The sequence below is a fragment of the Brachycentrus maculatus genome, unplaced genomic scaffold (assembly GCF_059751285.1).
Source record: "Brachycentrus maculatus isolate JH-2025_06_01 unplaced genomic scaffold, ASM5975128v1 h1tg000290l, whole genome shotgun sequence".
NCBI classification, from domain to species: domain Eukaryota; kingdom Metazoa; phylum Arthropoda; class Insecta; order Trichoptera; family Brachycentridae; genus Brachycentrus; species Brachycentrus maculatus.
Window position 1 is genome coordinate 68,768 of NW_028281041.1, and position 21,649 is coordinate 90,416.

General features: G+C 32.9%; 1 protein-coding gene across 4 annotated transcripts in view; it reads right to left on the reverse strand.

Moving 5' to 3' along the window:
• LOC148305042 (matrix metalloproteinase-16-like) overlaps nucleotides 1-21,649 on the reverse strand; it is a 92,664-nt gene that overhangs the window by 3,981 nt on the left and 67,034 nt on the right. For 2 of the 4 annotated variants that reach the window (XM_088267314.1, XM_088267313.1), the window contains exons 4-11: nucleotides 20,486-20,660; nucleotides 18,915-18,990; nucleotides 14,980-15,189; nucleotides 12,931-13,093; nucleotides 11,834-12,037; nucleotides 10,182-10,438; nucleotides 8,789-8,948; nucleotides 3,985-4,079 (exon numbers count right to left, since the gene is read on the reverse strand). In XM_088267314.1, coding sequence (XP_088123440.1) covers nucleotides 4,036-4,079; nucleotides 8,789-8,948; nucleotides 10,182-10,438; nucleotides 11,834-12,037; nucleotides 12,931-13,093; nucleotides 14,980-15,189; nucleotides 18,915-18,990; nucleotides 20,486-20,660 — 1,289 coding nt within the window. In that variant the 3' untranslated portion in view covers nucleotides 3,985-4,035. The remainder of the gene's footprint in view (nucleotides 1-3,984; nucleotides 4,080-8,788; nucleotides 8,949-10,181; nucleotides 10,439-11,833; nucleotides 12,038-12,930; nucleotides 13,094-14,979; nucleotides 15,190-18,914; nucleotides 18,991-20,485; nucleotides 20,661-21,649) is intronic. The other 2 variants (XM_088267312.1, XM_088267315.1) reach the window with 1 other exon arrangement.

Genomic DNA, 21,649 nt, shown 5'->3' on the forward strand with positions numbered 1-21,649 from the left:
AAAATCCATTGTGACATGTGTTTCGATGCATTCCGCATCATACTTTGTTTAAAAATGATGCGGAATGCATCGAAACTTGTGTCACAATAGATAGTGATATTTACCAAGTGAAATTTTAATTAAAAAAAGAAAAAAACTAAAAGTAAGGCTCAGTTTTTTTTATGAAAATAGAAACATAGCTAGTTTTTATCATAAACATTTGGAATCAAAGTGAAAACTGATACTTTTTTCAGCTATCATTAATTTTTCTTCATTCCAGCTTAAGTTTCTAATGTGAAATTCTCTAATATATGTATTGGGAGCTGAAAATATGCAATACGCAACCAAATTTGTGCTAATGCGCAATTAATTTTAAATTATCAAATCCAAAAACCAAATTCAGTAACGACTCGAATGTATGTTTCATATACGGTGTTTGATAATGATGTTGTATTGAATGCTAGATTTTTTTTAAAGATAGATGTTTGTTTTTACTATGTAAATGGTTGATAAAAACAAAAAAGAAATTTGATTCTGCAAGCTGGAAGGCGCCTCATTTTAAATTACATAAAATCAGCATTGTTCTTAGTTTCAAAATCATCTAAGAAAATTTTACCAAGAGAGAACTGATCATTTAAATAAAGGTTTGACAGACTGACAACTTTGCAATGTTTACGGATGATCACGATAGAGTTTTAGTCTAAAATAACTATTAAGATACAATTTTCATTTCTTGTTTTGACTGATGAAGTAATTTTGATAGATAGAATCCAATATATTAAAATGAGGATTTTAAGTGTTATTGTTTAAAAAATACTGCTAATAATGAAAGTAAATTTGATAAATATATTACTTTGGTGAGATAAACATGACTTTATGTGTCGCCTTCTTTCAAAATCCGCCAGATCCAATTTTATAAGATTTTAAAATAAATACCCTAACGGAATGCCAATTGTGGGCTTTGTTGTTTAAAATATTTATATACTTGAAAACTCTGCTAAAAAATACTTAAAAACAGCGTTGTATTTCAAATTCCGCTTTATTCATGGAACTTGCTTTCTGACTCATCCTAATTCAACAATAAAGTTTATTCTTTTGGAAAATTAAAAAAAAAAAGTTTGTACATACTTACATATCACTCACTCCTTTCAAGAACGTCATAAATAAAAAATCATCAATTTTCAGTTGTGCATGTTTTCAGAATGCCCAGAAAATGCACTATATCCCAGCAAAGAGGCATATTTTTAACATAATATTTACCCGCTAAGGTGTTATTTTTGCATTTTGAAGAAAAGGTATTGTTCAATTATTTTTTGAAATGTACTAAATATATTTCAAATGGAGAAAAAACTTCCAGGTTTACCTAAAAAGATCTGTTGCACAGTTAAAAGTTCAATAAGTGGCTTGATAATTATTTTTAAATCATTTTAGTATATTCTTAAACTTTAAAAACGTTCTCCTGAGAAATCAAGTTTTTTGATTTATGACGTTCTTGAAAGGAGTGAACGATATGTTAATAAAAGTAGAATCCAATCCAATAACCGTGTTTAATTTTGGATGTATATATTACTTAACAATTCAATATGGAATTAAACCAACTGTCCGCACTCACAATAAATAAAATAAATAAATATTTATTTATAAATTCAGGAATTCTTAACTCTGATTGAATGACTTCATATTATAGAAGTTTGACTAGTTTGAAGTTTTTCTGATGGTGAACATATGTGACTCCATCGAAGAATTCTAGTTTTGTTTTTAATACCCTCATTTCCTTAAAAATTGTATCTAGAATAGTTATTTTTTTGTAGCAATGATTTTGTCTGGAGTTGAAAGGGGTTAGGATCAAACAATGACAACAATAGATCACAGGGAAGAAGAAGAGAAGAGTAAGTGGTCCATGCAGAATTGCATGTAATATAAACGGATAAACAAATCAACTAATTTAGACAAAAGCAACAGGTTAGGTTACACAAACACAATACTTTCAACCTACACAAATACATAAGTGTTAAAACAAAATAGCTTCAGTCATGTTATTTACTAAGCTTAAAATTACATCAAATTTAACAATACACTGTTAGGGACAACATTTTTAAACACAAAATAGTACAAATATGGCTCATACTTTACACAATCTTTTAGTTAACCCTTGCTGGTCCCCCAAAATTAAAAAAAAAAATCTAGGTAGACAGTTACATTCCAATCGGAAAAAAATCTTTTGTCCTCTGCTCCACATACTGTTGTAATAGATACGAGTGACAAAAATGTAAGCTTGGAATTTAAATAAATAATACTAATGATGAAAAAAATGTCGAATAACATCCGACATGGGACCTAAGAGCAAAAAATCGATGTCGAATGAGATTCGACATTGGACCAGTAAGGGTTAAGGAATACTGAAATTTTGTATGGTTTCTCAAATAAACTCAAGAAGTTTATTTTATTTTATTTATGTATTGAAACCCTTATTTACACTTCATGATGCATAGGGCACTGCATCGTATAAACACAGTGTTATCTTGATTGTTAACACATGAAGGAAAGGCGATCAGTCCTCAACTTCAAGTACCAGTCCAGGGTAATATTGAATAAATAACTCGCTAGTAAATGTGCATAAATATGCCTAAATAAATAATACCTAAATAGGTTCAAATAATTGAGTTTATTATTTTAGGTGACACCTGATAATATACCAGATAATACAGACTGCAATTTGATTTTTAAAAATACAACAACAAAAAAATTGCAAATAATTTAAATCGTTGATAAAATGATTAAGCAAACTTTCTTGAAGAATGCTTATTTCCATTTTAATAAAGTTTCCATTAATTTATTCACACCATATTATTAAATTCAATATTTCAGTCAAAATTTAACAACTTTTATTGAGTTTTCTTTGTTGATTCAACTAAAAAGATTATGCTTATGATGAATAAAAGAAATAAATTAAAACACACATCTAGCTATCTAGTACTACTTCAAAGTACATAGTAATTCAAATTTATTAGTTTTACAATTAGTTAACTCACTAAAAAACTACCAATAAATAAAACAGCTGCAAAAGCAACAAAAAAACACTGTTATAACTAAAACCTATCCAAAATATTTAGGCATTTTACTGTAATTCTAATTAATTGTTTTTTTTTTAATGATTTTATTGACGAATATATGATAATATAGTAAAAATTCATATAAAGCAAATAAAAGCTAACATATCGCTCACTCCTTTCAAGAACGTCATAAATCAAAAATCGTCAATTTTCAGTTGTGCATGTCTTCGAAATGCCCAGAAAATGTACTATATCCCAGCAAAAGAGGCATATTTTTAACTTAATATTTACCCGCTACAGGGCAAAAAATGTTGTTTTTGCATTTTGAAGAAAAGGTACTGTTTAAATATTTTTTTAAAAATTTATTAAATATTTTTCAAATGGAAAAAAACCTTCAGGTTTTACCTAAAAAGATCTGTAGCACAATAAAAAGTTCAATAAGTGCCTTGATATTTATTTTTAATACATTGAGTTATATTTTTAAACTTTAAAAATGATCTCCTAAAAAATCAAGTTTTTTTTAAGTATGACGTTGTTGAAAGGAGTGAGCGAAATGACATGGCTTGTTACTTGGGGGTCTAAAATAATATTATCTATGATAATATCCATAGAAATCGTCACAATTTAGAAGAGAATTGTGTAATTTTCATAAAAAAATCTTCTACATTGTGATAATTTATATGTAGATTTATATATTTGAGGCATATAGACAACATATTATTTGAGGTTAAGTAGTTGAGCAAATAAAGTTGCTATAAAATATGACATCAATCGGCAATACATTGTTGGATTGGTAATCTTTGGATTTTATAGTGATATGGCAATATAAATACAAAGATTTAAAATAAAAACCCCACACCGTGATTATTATGACTAGGTTAGCATGCGACGTGCGAAGCTTCAAGCAACTAATATAAAATAAAATGAATGAAAAATAAAACACATCACATACAATGAGCAAATATAGTATCAGCATAGGTAGTTGCCTAAACCGCAAAGCTTTTCATCGTTTCGATGAAAACCAAAAGTTCGGAGCGGATTTGGCATCTAGAAAGAAACGATAAACCAATGTTATAACTTAAAATATACGATCGTCGCTTTTCAATCATTGCGCTAATTTCCTATTTCACATCCTCAAGTGTTAAAATTATTTCAAACACACACGATGGTGCATAGGGCACTGCATCATATAAACACAGTGTTATGTTGATCGTTAACATATGAAAGAAAAGTGATTAGCCCTCCGCTTCAGATACCAGTCCAGGGTAATATTGAATAAATATTAGAGTGAAAAAATCACTTATATTTATTTGAGCCCCCCCTGGGAATCGAACCCGGGGCCTCCGGTACGGTAGGCTGACCATTACGCTACGGAGGCGGGCAATGCTACTTCACAATAAATGTAGTGGATGAATTTAATTAAATTAAAGCAATGAAATATTAAAAGGATTAAATGAATGATTGTAAAAGATTTTGTTGCAACAATTTTGAAAATAAAATGTATGTATTCAATTCAATGATCAACAAAAAGATGGCCATAAGAACAACCTCTCAGTCAATTACTGTTGTGAAATCGAACATTAGTTTATTTTAGAAATAGGAAATAGACTTTAAATTGAAAACAGAGTTGAAATACTATCTTTGCTTTACATTTCATGAATTACATACATTTTAATACTGTACTATGTATAATAAAGCGACAATAATTGGCTTTGTGTAAAAGCACATAAATCTAGAAAACAATGTGATATAACTAAACAAATGTCTGTTATTTATTTTTAAAAATAACAGACTTTTGCTATTTAAAATTTGAATGGGTGTTATATTAACTACCTACCAAAGCTACGTTCTACTTGAACTATATCATTATTATGTTAAACCCATATGAATCAATTCAATGTTTTAATGACTGTTATACGAGGATTTTCATCTTTTTGCATTTCCGAATGACAAATATTCAGGTGTGATTCTTATGCTCAAAGAGATGGATCGACAGCTGGGAATCGACATTGCAGGAGGCTAATCCCTCTTAAAAACAGGCCACGAGGCTTACACCAAGAAGAAGAAGAAGATTCTTAATCATTCGATAATCTTAAATGCGATTATTTTTTCAGATGTCATCCTCAAAATCAAATTTACCAAGACATTTCGTTGATACATATGGCTTTTTAAAAGGATTTTATGAGAATTTAAAAGATCACTTTAGGGTGCATGGAGATGTGAATCTATAGATAAATATACCTTTAAACTTCTGCTAGGTTCATCTTGTCTTTATGGAATTTTTTATACTATTTCATACATGTATCTCAGGACTTTAAAAATAAAAAATTCCACTCTCTTCAGCTTCACGCTCCCAGCGCAAAATACTTGGAACAGGGACAAATTCCGCTGTAAGAGCGGTGATGGGATTCAGCCGATTCACACGGTTTGCTTGAACCGGTGCCTAAAATTTTTAGAGTTCGCCAAACCCTTTGCTGTCACACAATATTCCCATTGAGATCATGTATCGGAGCACGCTCAGTTTACTTGATAATGTTTGAACCGCACAAAGAGAAAATATTGGAATTATTTGGTTAAGTTAAGCACTTAGTAAAAAGAATATCGTAAAAGATATACGCTTCAAAACATGTACAAGTAAACAATGTTTTCCTTTCTATAACTTGCCCGTCTCCCACAGGACCAGAAGGAGATAGAAACATTTGATACATAATTTCTTTATAGGGCAGGGTAGAGGTAGTACCTAAAGGGCCAACCGGTTCTTGAAAATTTTGAATTCCATCACTGGGTAAGAGTTAATTAAAGTATATGAATCAAAGAACGCACGAGTCTTGCAGTTGACATCATGACTGTCCATTATATTGCCATTGTTTTCGTACAATTAAAATATACAATATATAGTTTTATCCTGCACATTTTCTTTCTTTCTTGTTACTTTTAAAATTTAATATGATGATTAAATACACATGATAATACCCCATTGTCGCGATCTTTCAAATTCTCATAATGACGAGATCAAATGAGGTTGTTAAAGATGCAAGGTTACAGCCGTCACGAATATTTAATATCAGGACATTTGTTCCTGTAGTCTAGTGATTAGGACGTTAGGCTACCATAAAGAGATTCAAGGTTTGATCTTCATTAAGATATTTAAAGTAATAAAGTTGTATATATTTTTTTTTTACATCTCAACATAGATAAAGATTCTAGTGGAACGGAAGGTCTGCTGATGACAGTCAACAGTCCGCCTTCTCCTGAGGAGTTTTACGTGGTTTCCTCCCAGCAATGAGCAAATGCTGAGAAGTTCCTATTTGACCCATACTAGATCATCCCTCCTGTTCCCAACACAGATTCAAATAAAAACATATTTAATTAGCTAGAAGAAACAAAAATCCACTAAATGATACTATATATACACTATAAACCTTTTACATTATTATGTACAAGGTAAATAATAAATGCAATTCCCATCTAAAAAAAAAAACATAGATAACGAAGAATATGGGAGTCTGGGCATTTACTGGGCTTACGACCATCATAAGCTAGTTTAAGTGATCACTTTACACACGTGTAACATTCACCAATTCTACCCATGATTGACAGCCACACTACTCAAATTCTTGGAAATTCTATATTCATATATTATTAAAATTCGAAATATAGTGCTTGAATCACTAGACACATCTATGGTGAGATGAAACAAGCTTTTTATTGAGCAGGAACTCTTTCATTTAGTTGTAAGGTCCGAATATTCTTATACTTCTTACATATTCTTCTTCATCTATGTTGAGATGTCAAAAAATAATAAAAAATATATCTCCTATAATTGGAGATAATCCAGATTTGTGAACAAGTATTTTGACGCACTTAAAATGTTGTCTGATTTCCTGTTGATCTTATTATATGGTAACCAAATGTGCTAAACACTCCAATACAGGGAAAAAGGAATTGAATTTTAGCTAATTATATTGATGGAGTATGAATCATGATGAGATTTATTGTAGCGTTGGAGTTCATACTTTTCAGTTTCACGGAGTTTCCGAGCCACCCGCCTTCCTATATTTTTTTATGCTGCTTTTAGTTAGAATCAGCACAAAAATCAAACCTTGGTTTAATCATAAGAATATAAAAGACCAAAAATATTCTGCCTTTTTAATGTACAGGGTGGCGCAAAATTAATCAGCCCATCGGAAGATGTTATAATTTTTGCAAATAGTGTCGGACGTCAAATCATATCTGACATTTGTGAACGAGACAGCTCCAGTATACAACAGATCGAGGGTGGCCCAAAATTAATCATCGCGTTTCGTTTTTGAATAAGTTTTTTACTAAATAAAAATAAATAGATTTTGATTATTGGAAATCTTTATTTGGAACTTTTAATATTTTTTTCGGTTCAGTGGAAAATATGATATCCATTAAGTGGCTGCCGCCAGTTTATATAGACATTTGTGCCCGTTTTATCATTCTGTTTGTATACTGCAGCTGTTTAGCTCACACATCGCTCACTCCTTTCAAGAACGTCATAAATCAAAAATTGTCAATTTTCAGTTGAGCATGTTTTCGGAATGCCCAGAAAATGTACTATATCCCAGCAAAAGAGGCATATTTTTAACTTAATATTTACCCACTACAGGGCAGAAAGTGTTGTTTTTGCATTTTGAAGAAAAGGTATTGTTTAATTATTTTTTTAAATATACTTGATATTTTTCAAATGGAGAAAAAACTTTCAGGTTTTACTTAAAAATATGTGTTGCAAAGTAAAAAGTGCAAAAAGTGGCTTGATATTTATTTTTAATACATTGTATTAAATTCATAAACTTTAAAAACGTTCTACTGAAAAATCAAGTTTTTTGATTTATGACGTTCTTGAAAGGAGTGAGCGACATGTCAAATATGATTGACGTACAATGCCATTTGCAAAAACTATGACATATTCGGATAGGGTGAATAATTTTGTGCCACCCTGTAAAATGGTCAGTGTTATTTATGAAATCATGTTTTTTTTAGTATTCTGATGGCAATGATGTTATGTTGATCATTAGTTATCGTCAGTTTAAATAATTGATTTTTTGACATTTAATAAAGCATGTCATACAATCCCACGGACAATAAACAAAAAACAACAGAAAAAGACATTTTTACAATAATATTTTGTACAATTTTTAGTTATCCTTTCAAGCCAACCGATAAGCCAGTAAATAGCATAAGACGGTAAGACAAAACACAGTTACAAACAGACGATATACAAATCCCACTTGGACTTTATATTGTACAAGAGAACCCAAACAGAACAGTTTGAAATATATTATGTATTTTTAATACAATTTAAAATCAGTTACCGAAATAGACATACTATCAATATATTGTATTTAGTATCATTTGTAAAAAATAATTTTGTTGAATCTGTAACTTAGGTTAGGTTATCAAGAATCGATTTTATCACAAATTTATCCATATAAATTGATAAATAAATTGATTGTTATAAAGATGATTTGCTGTCCAAACTCAAAACACAGTAAGGGACATTTTTTGCAGTTCATTTTTGGACTAAGTAGATTCTACTTAGTCCAAAAATGCGACAAAAACGCACTACAAAGAAAATGTCCCTTACTGTGTTTTAAGTTTGAACAGCCGCGATAGGTTAGTGGTCAGTAAATATATGTAATGGGTTTAAATTTGGCACCATTGTACCAATTTTTTTAAAGGTTAATGTTGTTTAAAAGCTGTTATCCCTCTTGCATCTCAAACTACCTCACCTGCATCAAAGACAATATCTGTCATGTCTCCGTCGTCAGTGTTGCTCTCGTCCGTCAGCTGTTGGCGTGCCCTACCTCCGACAGTTCCACTCGGCGATGATTTGCAGCCGAACCACCAGTATCCCGTGGACCTCGGGAAAGCGGGGTCTGCTGCATCAACCTAAGGCATATTGACATGCAATGAATGGAGTAAATAAAGGCAGATTTACATTGAGTCAGTTACTGACGTTAGTACTGACACCTAGAACTGACTTAAACTGTTTACACATAGTCATCACTCGAGTTTTTGTGTTTTTATTATTTACACAAATATTTAAATTTCATATTATTTCTAGGAATATTGAAGTACTGACGTGAAATCAATTTATACGATAGCAGTACAGAGTCTGCACTGACTTGCCTTGTGCTTGAAGTCATGTAGGGGGCTTGCGCACTACCCGGAATTTCACTGTCCGGCAGTCGGTTTTGAAAAGTAAAAGTAACCACGACAGTTTAGCGTGATCGAATTTATGCGCAACGTGTTCACGCACCGATCTAAAGAAAGATGGACAAAAGCACAAGCCAATCATCGTTTAAAAACGCTAACTGAAGTACCGGACGGTAAAATTCCGCGTAGTGCACAAACGCTCTTACTGTCTGATGTAAATCTGGCCTAAGTGATAATATTTATACAGCTCAATGAAACCAAGATATGTTTCTTTGCAACTAAAATAGTAACAAAAACAAAATCCAAAAAACCTATGTCTGGTGATAGTTTATGATAAAAAATACTTTTATGTGACACAAATGGTATTGTTTTGTTGGTGAACATGGTCTCTAACTGTATTTAATTTATTTTATTTTGACTTAACTAAAAATTTGACTTTGGACAGTACTCTATGAAAGTTACTTCACCGGTAAGAGATCAATACCTCAGTGCTTAGGTTTACGACGAATGTCAGAGGTCAAGAAACAAAAACTTTAACTTTACTTGTATTTACTATATTTTTTATTTTGGCAAAATTAACTTTGTTAGAAATGAGAATTCAGAATTATTGTTATATTTATCTACACTTTTATGTATAATCAACCTCCCAAAAAGTAAGATATTAATGAAATTTTATAACATCATTTGTTCAGTCATTAAAACGTGTAACAAGCTGATAAATGATTGAATTGTGTTGTTTTATTAATAGATGGTGTTGGTCGTCCAAATCCTGACATAATGTGGAAACATTCGAGAAATAATCACTTCCCCCCAAATATGGGGCCACACACTATGTGACTGAATATTTATGGCCACATGGTTAGGCAGTACACACGGAGAGATTAATGCAATATCGTTTCATTGTAATTGCAGTCTCAGTGACGTATTTTATGATAGGATGTTACAAAAGAAGGAATGTTTACTTACACTAAACGTTCTATCATTAAACCTCCAGTAAGCTCCGTCTTTGAAGAAGTACGTGTATCCGTTGGTGTACTGAAGTGCTCCATCAACGTTGTTAGGAATGCCCTCCCAGTTGGAGATTGGTTTAGGGTAGGTGTTCTTCACTGGGGGCCTCTGGGCGGGGTCGAACCTCCAGAACTTGGCCCCCTTGTAGAAGTAGATCTTTCCATTGCCCGACCAGACCAGAGCGGCGTCCAAGTTATCGGGGATTCCAGTGAAACCTTCAAATAGTACGACAATTATAATTTAATTTGGGTTGGAGATTAACCTTTCGCATATTAATCATATAAAAATTGCACGTGATCCGAAGCGGGGTACCAAAAGACCCCAGTACATATGTGTATGGAAGTCGTATTACGCAACTCGTAACTCACGAGTCACAGATTTCATATCCTTCATAGATAAGCAATAAATCGGCCGGGAATTGGATCAAATGAAAGCTGAGTAATCTAATCGTCTCACACTCTCCTTGTGGTAATACCACATTTGTTAGAGTGAAATAAGTAACATGTTGCTAGCAGACAAAAAATTTACATCCTGATATATAAGTGTGTAAAACTCATGGTACTGTTTGGTTGAGCTTTTTATCAAAAATAATATTTTAATTCATTTAACGATTTGAAATTACACAAATAAAAAAGAGAAAATTTTCATTAATATTATTTTTGAGATTCCAAAAATATGGAGTGCTAATGTGCAAAGGCAAATAGCCGCAAGTTAAAAACAGTAGTTTTGAGAAAAACAAGTTTAAAGTTAACTTAAAGTGATGCTTTTTGCCAACACATGTATCAAATTAATACAATTTTGCGACTATTTGGATAATGAATATCTCGGTAAAGTAAAGAGATAGAGCAAAATCTGTGATTGAGTATGATAGAGGATGGTTATAACTGGAGTAATATAACTGGAGTCATTGCTTCTGCAAGCATTGTGTTAAGCCAAACAGCCGCAATTTGAGTTACGGCTAGTTGCCTTTACACATTAGAGTAAGTAGCTCTTATAAAACTAAATTTATAATATTAAAATTCATGTATGGAGATTTCGATCCCCCTGTTTGAACCGGCTACGTTAAAAAGTGATTTTTAGTGAGCAAGATACGCAAGATATTTGTGACTATATTGGTTGCCAGCGTGACTACATATATATATACATATTTGTTAACTTATTTACTAGAACACTGATCTGAAGTACGCTTGGATGGCTTGACTCTGGCCAATATCTGTACCCGACGGATTCTCCAGTTCTTTGGACACATTGCGCGTGGCAACGAGGATAGCCTGGAATGACTAGTTGTGATCGGTAGCCTGGAGGGAAAGAGAGGGAGAAGAAGATCCCTACACGATGGACCGATCAAATTAAGGCAGCAGCAGGTACCTCAGTGGTTAGAGCACTCCGTGCAGCGCAGTCAAGGGATAACTGGAGTCATTGCTTCTGCAAGGGTCACAACCCTCAGCAATGAGGAATAAGACGGAGAAGAGAGATCTGAAGTGCAGGACTGAGCGCCTTGCTTTCATGTAACTAACAGTCAAAATAATACTGCTTCAATATGATGCAGTGCCCTCAACACCATTAGATGCACATAAGTTTTGGGAGAAGAAGCATGTTTTTATGCTTACCATCGCTGATGTCCTTGGGATAGTCACCATCCATCTTCTTTCCCTGAAACCTCCAATATTTCGATCCCTTGAAGAAGTAAGTTTTGCCGTTCTTGTACGTGAAGGCTGCGTCAATATTCCCGGGGAGTCCTGGCCATGACTTGGAGATTTGTCTCGGGTAGTTGGCAGCTATTCCATCTTCGGTTAACTTCCAGTAATAATCACCTAATTGGAAACAAATTAAATACATTGACAAAGTGGCGTTACATTAGCCTCTTCATGATCAGATTTTTTTTCTTCATAAAAATAGAACTAAAAATGTCATTTTGACATCTTTACAAAGATGAATAAGAATATGGCAGTATGGGTTTGTGACCTATCATGGGCTAAGACAGGTCATAAACCCTGTAAATACCCAGACTTCCATAATCTTTTTCACCTATGTAGAGATGTCAAAATGTAAAAATAATTCTCAAGTATTTGGACACGTTCAAAATATTGTAAAAATATCAGGTTATTTTTATTAAAAGAGTTTATGTAATTTAAAAGTAGTCTAGTGTAAAAACGCAAAACAGAAGCAATAAAAAAATGTAATAAAAAAAATTTACCCTAATATGAAAAAAACAAGTCTAATTATAATAATAAAGAAAAACATCAAAAAAATTCAATTAAAATGATAAAATTTGGTAATTTATCAAAGAATTTCCAATAAATTCCAATAAAAAGCATCAAGTGGCAACTTGCGAGCTCAGTTGAGTTGTTTATCTTAAAGTGGAGACTGACCGGAGCATTTCGTCGTAACGTAATACGTTACGATGTGAGCATTCAGGCACTCACATTCAGTACACCGAGCCGAGCACTCCATCCATAGTTTCGGATGCTCGTCGCCAGCGATGTTACGACGTTATGTTAGGACAAAATGCTCCGGTCAGTCTCTACCTTTATGTAATGCAAACAAGTGGAAACATTTAAGCAGTTGGCGCGATATGACACATTAAGTGTTCACAAACACTGCTTTTTCAAAAGCATTAAGTGATCAATTATATGGTAAACAAAATAATCACATTGAGTTTACTGCAGTAAAACTTCTTTGAGTCTCTTAAAAAGATGTCACAAACCTTTGAAGGCATACGTGGCGCCCTCGGCGCTGTTGAACATTGTGTCAACCTTGGAATCCATACACAGTCTCTCATCGGCGCTTCCGGGAATCACAGGAGTAGATGGTATATATCCGGGATTGCCTGACGGTATGACATTCTGAGTCTTCCTTCCGTACAGAGCCTAGTGATGATATTCAAGATGGTGAGATATTTGATGTAAGGAACATAAAAATCAAGTATGAAATTGGATTTGGTCACTCAAATGTCTTATTTGTCTGTGTCTGTAACGTAGTGGTTACCGTGTTTGGCTACCATGCTGAAAGTCATGGGTTCAATTCCCAAGAAGTTTGAAATAAATATCACTGATTTGTCACCCTAATATTGAATTAACACACTTATTTTGACTGAATGAGTATTTCTACCCATTCGGTCGATTGATGCTTAAGGACGGGAAGGGTATTTTTACCTTCTGCGCCGGCCTCATTTAAAAGTTAGAAAAAAAGGAATTATTTAATGTTTTTATATAAACAATATGTACACAATTATCAAATCCTGTCCAGCGGTTCGCAGGCGTAAAAAACACCCATTTGAAATATGTTAATATTACCCTGGACTGGTACATGTGTTTTTTTGTAATCAGTGTGTATGAAGAAAAATAAAACTGTTGAAAGAGCCCTAATATGATTGAGTGATACATTCAGTGATGGACCATTTAACACAGGTACGCAACAGAAGGAACCACCTCTTATGTCAAGTATAAGGACCAGTTTTTAAAAAGAGTGGGATATATTAACTCATTTAATTTTAGTAAAGTTTCTATGTTTGTGGCTAGGTTATGTTGCGAATACAGCGATGATTCATTAACGTTATAACATTTAGTGGTTTGTAATAAAATACTATGATAACTAACCATATCCCACTATTCCTAAAGGTGTTTAGAAATAACGTTTGTATAACTGGGATAGTAGTGGCAGTAGTTGGGCATATATCGCTCACTCCTTTCAAGAACGTCATAAATCAAAATACTTGATTTTTCAGGAGAACGTTTTTAAAGTTTAAAAATATAATACAATGTATTAGAAAAAAATATCAAGCCACTTATTGAACTTTTTACTGCGCAACAGATCTTTTTAGGTAAAACCTGAAGGTTTTTTCTCCATTTGAAAAATATTTAGTATATTTAAAAAAATAATTAAACAATACCTTTTCTTCAAAATGCAAAAACAACACTTTCTGCCCTGCAGCGGGTAAATATTAAGTTAAAAATATGCCACTTTTGCTGGGATATAGTACATTTTTTGGGCATTCCGAAAACATGCACAACTGAAAATCGAAGATTTTTGATTTATGACGTTCTTGAAAGGAGTGAGCGATATATGTTGTATACTTATTTTTTGGCAATGAATCTAATTTTATTTTAACTAATCGAACAATCCAATTATTTGTTTAGTTATTTAGATGTCTTGATTACCTACAAATCATATGACAAATTTATTACTAGACTCAGAACCTCACAAGACGATCGGACCCCAAGAATTATACGATGGAAGCCTTGGTACAACAAAAGAGCTTCATACTGTTTTTGGGTGATTCCATTAGTTGTTATTTGGGGTTGCTATGCAATGAATAATAAAAATAACATTTAGGATTTTTACGGAGTGTGTGGAAGTTTTTGGTGAGAGTATTTTGAGAGCTTCATACTTGTCGAAACCGGTAGGTTAAATTGTATCAATAAAAAAGTGGCTAAAACAAAGTTATATAATTTTATTAAGTTTATATCGTAGTCGTATAGGAGAAAGTGACCAACTAACAAAATGTAAAATGTTCAGGAGGGCCATTTAAGTAACTTTTGGTTGGCAACAAAATAAACATCAATGCAGTTAGTAATTTTTAACAAGTCAATGTATTGTATTCCCATGTTTAAAATCGCTTTGGGATTTTTTCAGGGCAATATTAAGCTAGTAAGATATCAAATAGTCAATGATCTTTGTAAAAAATGCACTTGGTCACTTTCTCCTGTATGACTACGATATGTAAGTGTTCATTGATTACAATTTATAATCTTACCTGGATTCCAACGATATCATCTCCATCTAGCTGGAAGGTAGGGTCGTATCCTCTGTAGAAGGGAGCCATGAGCGCAGATTTGACATCGCTGTGACTGAGGCCGAGCGAGTGACCGAATTCATGGGCGGCTACTTGGAACAGGTTGGTGCCTCGGTAGGAATTGATACTCCACTGCTCGGCATTGTCGAAATGGGCATCACCTCCATAAACCTACCAAAAAAATACAAATCTATAAATTCACATAAAAAAATATTGGGTTATTATTAAATTCTAAAGTTCGCCTCTGTAGTGTTATTGTCAGCACGCTCGTCTACCAACCCGACACACTCGAGCTTTTACTCAGGCTAAAACTTTTAAACAACAGGGATTATTCAAACAGGCTTTTAGAGTTAATGTTTTTAACCAGTATACCCACGATATATGAATCAAAATTTTTTAAAGGCATTGTATTTGTCCGCCTCTGTGGTGTAATGGTCAGCGTGTTTAGCTACCATTCTGGAGGTCCCGGGTTCGATTCCCAGGGAGGGTAAACAAAATATAAGTTATTTTTTCACTGTAATATTTATTCAATATCCTGGACTGGTACCTGAAGCGGAGGGCTGATCACCTTTTCGTAGTGTAATGGTCAGCATACTTGCCTACCGTACTGCAGGTCCCAGATTCGATTTCCCGGGGGGGTAAAAAAAATATAAGTGATTTTTTCACTGTAATATTTATTCAATACCCTGGACTGGTACCTGAAGCGGAGGGCTGATGACCTTTCCTTCATGTGTTAACGATCAAGATAACACTGCGTTTATATGACACAGTGCCCTATGCACCATGGGGTGCGGATAAGGGTTTTATTTTTTATTATATTATTAAATTCTAGTGCAGTGGTGGGGTAACCTACAGTCTTGACACCTACTACGCGTTAAACATGGCTTCCGTACCTAAACAAATATAACACCCATGCGTTGAACACGGGAGTCGTGTTGAATAAAGATAAAGATTCGTAACCGGTTTTAAATGTTTTGAAAACACAAAGAATTAGACCTATTTATGATATTCAAATAATAAGGACAATTTGATTTTGAACAAAGTTATGGGATTTAAAAAAAATTAGGAATTTAAGTTTATCTGTATGATATTATTTTATACGCAGTAAACGTGTTAACCCTTTGCCCAATTTGCCTGTACCAAATACAGGCAAAAAAAATAGGCCTTTGAGGATTTTCCAGTATCTCGTACCATATTATTTTACCATATTATTCTGAGTTAGATCATATTCTCATAGGGTGGCTCTTTATCTATGGGCTGTACTGACCTGGCATTAGCTGACTTAAGTGATCACTTTTTACAGTATATAACAATCACTATTTTACCCATAGCTGAACCTTAGCTTTGGAAGTTGTATATATATATATCAGTTTTAGCAAATAAAAATCTATCAGCGGAAGCTAAACTGGCAGTACACAATGGAGTTCTGGTTCCAACCCTTATGTATGGAAGCGAAGCATGGAGTTGGCAAAAGAAGGATGAAAGCAGACGGAATGCAGTCAAAATGCGATCCCTCAGACGAATGTGTGGCAAAACGATATTTGATAGATGTTTGAATGATGAAATAAGGAAAGAATGTAAGGCTGAGATAAGCATTATCGATAAAATTAAGAAAGGTGTGTTGAGATGGTTTGGACATGTGGAGCGTATGAGTGAGGAAAGAACGGTTAAACAAATTTATGAGGCGAATGTAGTTGGAAAAAGAAGCAGAGGACGACCGAGGAAAACTTGGCACAATCAGGTATGTCAAATACTTGAAAGCGGCCGGGTCAGGAGTCGTAATAATCGTCGGGTATGTATGAGGAGATGCATGAATGTAAAAGAGGGGAAGAATGTTTGCAAAGACAGAAAGGTGTGGCGTTCGATTCTCTCTGCCTACCCCTGCGGAGAAGCGGCGTGATGGTTAGTTAGTTAGTTAGTTTTATATATATATATATATATATATATATATATATATATATATATATATATATATATATATATATATATATATATATATATTTATATATATATATATATAAATAAAGCATCTTGAAATCGCTTTCATATCTTGATTGGATCCACTATTTTTAATTCTGTTTAAACCTGTCAAAACACTTGATTTATATATTTTTTTTGTTCAACGTGTCTCCTAAAAGTATGGCAATGAAAAAAATTATGAAAAACAAGATTATGAAAAAGAATATGACATTGAACTGGTCACAAATAATTTTTAACTGAACGCAATAATAAATGAATTAGTGAATAAATTACTGATAATTGTTTCCTGTTTTTTTTTTCGATTTGATGATTGACGTAGTAGAGAATCCATTTAAATTATTATACTATGATTATATTCGTATATTGGAGGGGTAAAGTCATGTCGCTCACTCCTTTCAAGAACGTCATAAATAAAAAATCGTCAATTTTCGGTTGTTCATGTTTTCGGAATGCCCAGAAAATGTACTATATCCCTGCAAAAGAGGCATATTTTTAACTTAATATTTACCCGCTACAGGGCAGAAAGTGTTGTTTTTGCATTTTGAAGAAAAGGTATTGTTTAATCATTTTTTTAAATATACTAAATATTTTTCAAATGGAAAAAAAACCTTCAGGTTTACCTAAAAAGATCTGTTGGACAGTATAAAGTTCAATAAGTGGCTTGATATTTATTTTTAATACATTGTATTACATTTTTAAACTTTAAAAACGTTCTCCTGAGAAATCAAGTTTTTTGATTTATGACGTTCTTGAAAGGAGTGAGCGATGTGTGACATTTTTTATTGACTTTTATCTATAAAATTGATATTATTCACATTTTTAACATCTCAATAACGATGAAGAATTATATGGATGTCTGGTTATTTATAGGGCTTATTAAGACCTGCCTTCAGGCTTAGGGCTTTCTAAATCCAATCATAGATGGCTATTGTGAACTCAATCACGGAACATCATGAAATTAATCATTATATATAACTTCCATAATTTGAGAAGTGCGGTTGTTAATCATGGGTACAATGGTGAATGTAACATGTACGTATAGTGATCACTATCACAGGTCACAAACCCTGTTAATACCCCTACTTTCATATTCTTCTTCATCCATGTTGAGATGTCAAAAATGAAAAATGACTTCTAGGTGGAGAAACCCAGATTTGTGAACAAGTATTCCGACACGCTCAAACTGTTGTGAACGACATAAAATGGACTTAAACATATTTTCTTTATTATCTCAACATATGTTTACAAAGAATATGGATGACACACTCAAAATGTTGTGATATATAAAAATTGGTAATATTCATATTGATAATTAATATATCAGTTCTTTCAACAACATCATATATAAAAAATGGACAATTTTCAGTTGTGCATGTTTTCGGAATGCTCAGCAAATGTACAATATCCCAGCAAAAGCGGCATATTTTTAACTTAATATTTACCCGCTACAGGGCAGAAAGTGTTGTTTTTGCATTTTGAAGAAAATGTATTGTTTAATTATTTTTTAAATATACTAAATATTTTTCAAATGGAGAATCAACATTCAAGTTTTACCTAAAAAGATCCGTTGCACAGTAAAAAGTTCAATAAGTGGCTTGATATTTATTTTTAAAACATTTTTTTATATTTTTAAAATTTAAAAACAATCTCCAGAAAAATCAAGTTTTTTGATATATGACGTTGTGGAAATGAGTGAGTGATATGTACATTGATTTTATTGATTTAGTTTGATTTTAAATTGATATTATTTGAAGAATCGTGATTCAAGAAAGATTTATTTTTAATTGTTCTGGGTGTCTGTGATATCACATTTACCTTCTCTATCCTTGCTATCCTACCTGCAGACAAGCCTCGAAAAGTAGAAGTATTAAGGGTTATTCCTTTAAAATAAGACAAATTAAGAAAATGGTACTTACGGGGAAATAAGCATGGGCAAGGGTGCCCCCTGGTCCATCGAAAGGATCTCCATCACCGTGCTCTCCCTTCTCGAACCTAGGAATTAAGCAATCACATTTATTTTACTTTGTTTTCGTTTCCAGACAATCATTTAAAATTGTGTATTTGATTACGCATTTTTATCGATTGTTGCGCGGTATGATCGATAATCCTGAAATTATCCGGAACATTGGTCTGTGTGTTCCCAATAGTTACCTAAGACAGCGTCGGCATAGATTGTTTCACATTCCTATACACAGGACCAACCTGCCAATGGTTATGCCTGTAGGAAGAGCTACCGTTATGTTGAACAATATCTCATTGGATATTGATCTGTTCCATGTGTCTGAAGGAGTTTTCCGAAGCGGGATTCTTCTACACCTTTAGCAATAGTTCTTGCATATTTTTAATTTTAATGTATTTTAATGTTTACGCTTTAAATGTTTTAGTTTGTAATGTATATGTTAATTGAAAATAAATAAATTGAAATTGAACACTTCAACAAGACATTTGTTTAAGCAAAGATCTTCTAATGGATTTCTATCGGATGATATAAATTTATGTTTTCTCTCGGATATGGTATTTTTATGTACATATGAATTTGTAATATTTAATGTAAGCATTAAAATAAATAAACAATCTTATCTCAATATGTTTGGTATTGTCATAAAGTTGCTTGAGTCGTAAGATGAGCTTGTACACACAGTAAAAAACAGTTATTATAAATTTTTTTCATCATTAGTTTTATTTAGTTACATGAAAGCTCTCATTTTTTTCCCTCATATCATATGTGGAGCAGAGGGCTACTTACCACAGGAGCTTAGTGAGAAAAACATTGACACTTGAAGTAAAAGATTAGGAATATTTCTTTGTTGTGTAGAGAAACTGTTTGTTGTTGTAAAAACTTTAGCATTTGTTACATAATAATATGTATGTCTTAATTTTTAACGTTTGGTGTTGTTTTTATAAAATATTTAAGTTGCAATCACACCCTTATATCGTAATATAAAATAAACATCAATATTATGTGATATGAAAACAACTGTTTTTTTACTTATCCAAAAACTAACTTACCCATGTTAAGATTACTCATTTTACAAGGAATTAAAATTTAAGGAATCGGTGGGTATGTATGAGGAGATGCATGAACGTGGAAGCGGCGTGACGGTTAGTTAGTTAGTTTTTACAAGGAATTAATAATATAATAAATAAATATAATAAACCTTTAAATTCATTTTTAGTAACTAGCATAAAATTAAACGAATGTTATTTTTATCTTTAAACAAATATATAAATTTTAAAACAATGAAGAAGCTATTTTTTTAAAATTACACCCTTCTCTGCAAAACTGGTTCAAAATAATTTTACTCTTTTTTTAAATATACACCAAATTCGTGCTAAAGCAAAAAATATGTAATATTTGCATTTTTTTTAAGGATCAGGAAGAGTTGAGCATTCATTTTATTATTATTCCACTATTATGATGTGATTTAAGTATGACAAAACGCATGTCATGCTAAAATTTACAGATGGCATTTTGTTTTGTACTAACTTGACTTCAATGTGAACGGATCCGGTCCATTTCTGGGTGAACGTTAGGTCGGTGTATCCACTCCAGACTCCGAAGGCTTTGGCAACTTCAGCATCGACATCTTCCTTACGAAGGAGAGCCGCAGAAGGGTACTTCGATATCTTGTAAGTCAGGTCCTTGACACGCCACCTAGAGCCTGAAAATGTCAACAGTCACAAATTAATAACGTCATATATAAAAACACTTACTTACTTATAACCCTTATCCGCACCCGATGGTGCATAGGGCACTTCATCGAATCGACGCAGTGTTATATTGATCATTACTTACATGAAGACAAGGTTATCACTCTTGCGCTCCAGGAACCAGTCCAGGGTAATATTAAATAAATATTACCGTGTAAAATCACTAATATTTATTTTCACCTCCCCTGGGAATCGAACCCGGGACCTCCAGCACGGTAGCTGAACCGCTGACCATTACACCACGGAGGCGGACCAATACAATGCCTTTAAAACCTTTTGATTCACATATCGTGGGTATACTGGCAAAAAACGTTAACTCTAAAACCCTGTTTGAACAATCCCTGTTGTTTAAAGCTTTAAGCCTGAGTAAAAGCCCGAGTGTGTCGGGTTGTGGTCCCGTGGTTAGTGCCGCGGACTCTTGAGTCAGAGTTTCTCAGTTCGAATCCACTCCACCACAATTTGATACTTATTTGTAATAATGAGCCGCTTAGGCTCACAGAAATAGTATGAAATTGAAATATTTGTGTGAATAATAAAAACACAAATATTTCTCTTCTTTAAAAAAAAAAAACGCTTTTAAGCTTGAAGTTGGCATTACTTGTAAAACCACACAAGTATGACATTTCAAACTACTTAGTGTGTTTTTCTAGTTTATAGAACGTTAAAAATTTTATAATACTGCATCAAAAAGTCGAAATTGCATGTTTTGGAGTTAACGATTTTTACCAGTACACCTACGATATAAAAAAAATGTATGTGTCTACTTTGTCTATTTTGTCTGTCAATGTAGTGTGTAATAGTCAGCACGCCAGGCTACCATACTGGAGGTCCCGGGTTCAATTCCCAGGGGGTTAAATAAATTCAAGTATTTAATTCACTTATTATATATCATTAAATAAACATCTTTATCAAGTATTTAGAGATGACAGAATCTGTGTTC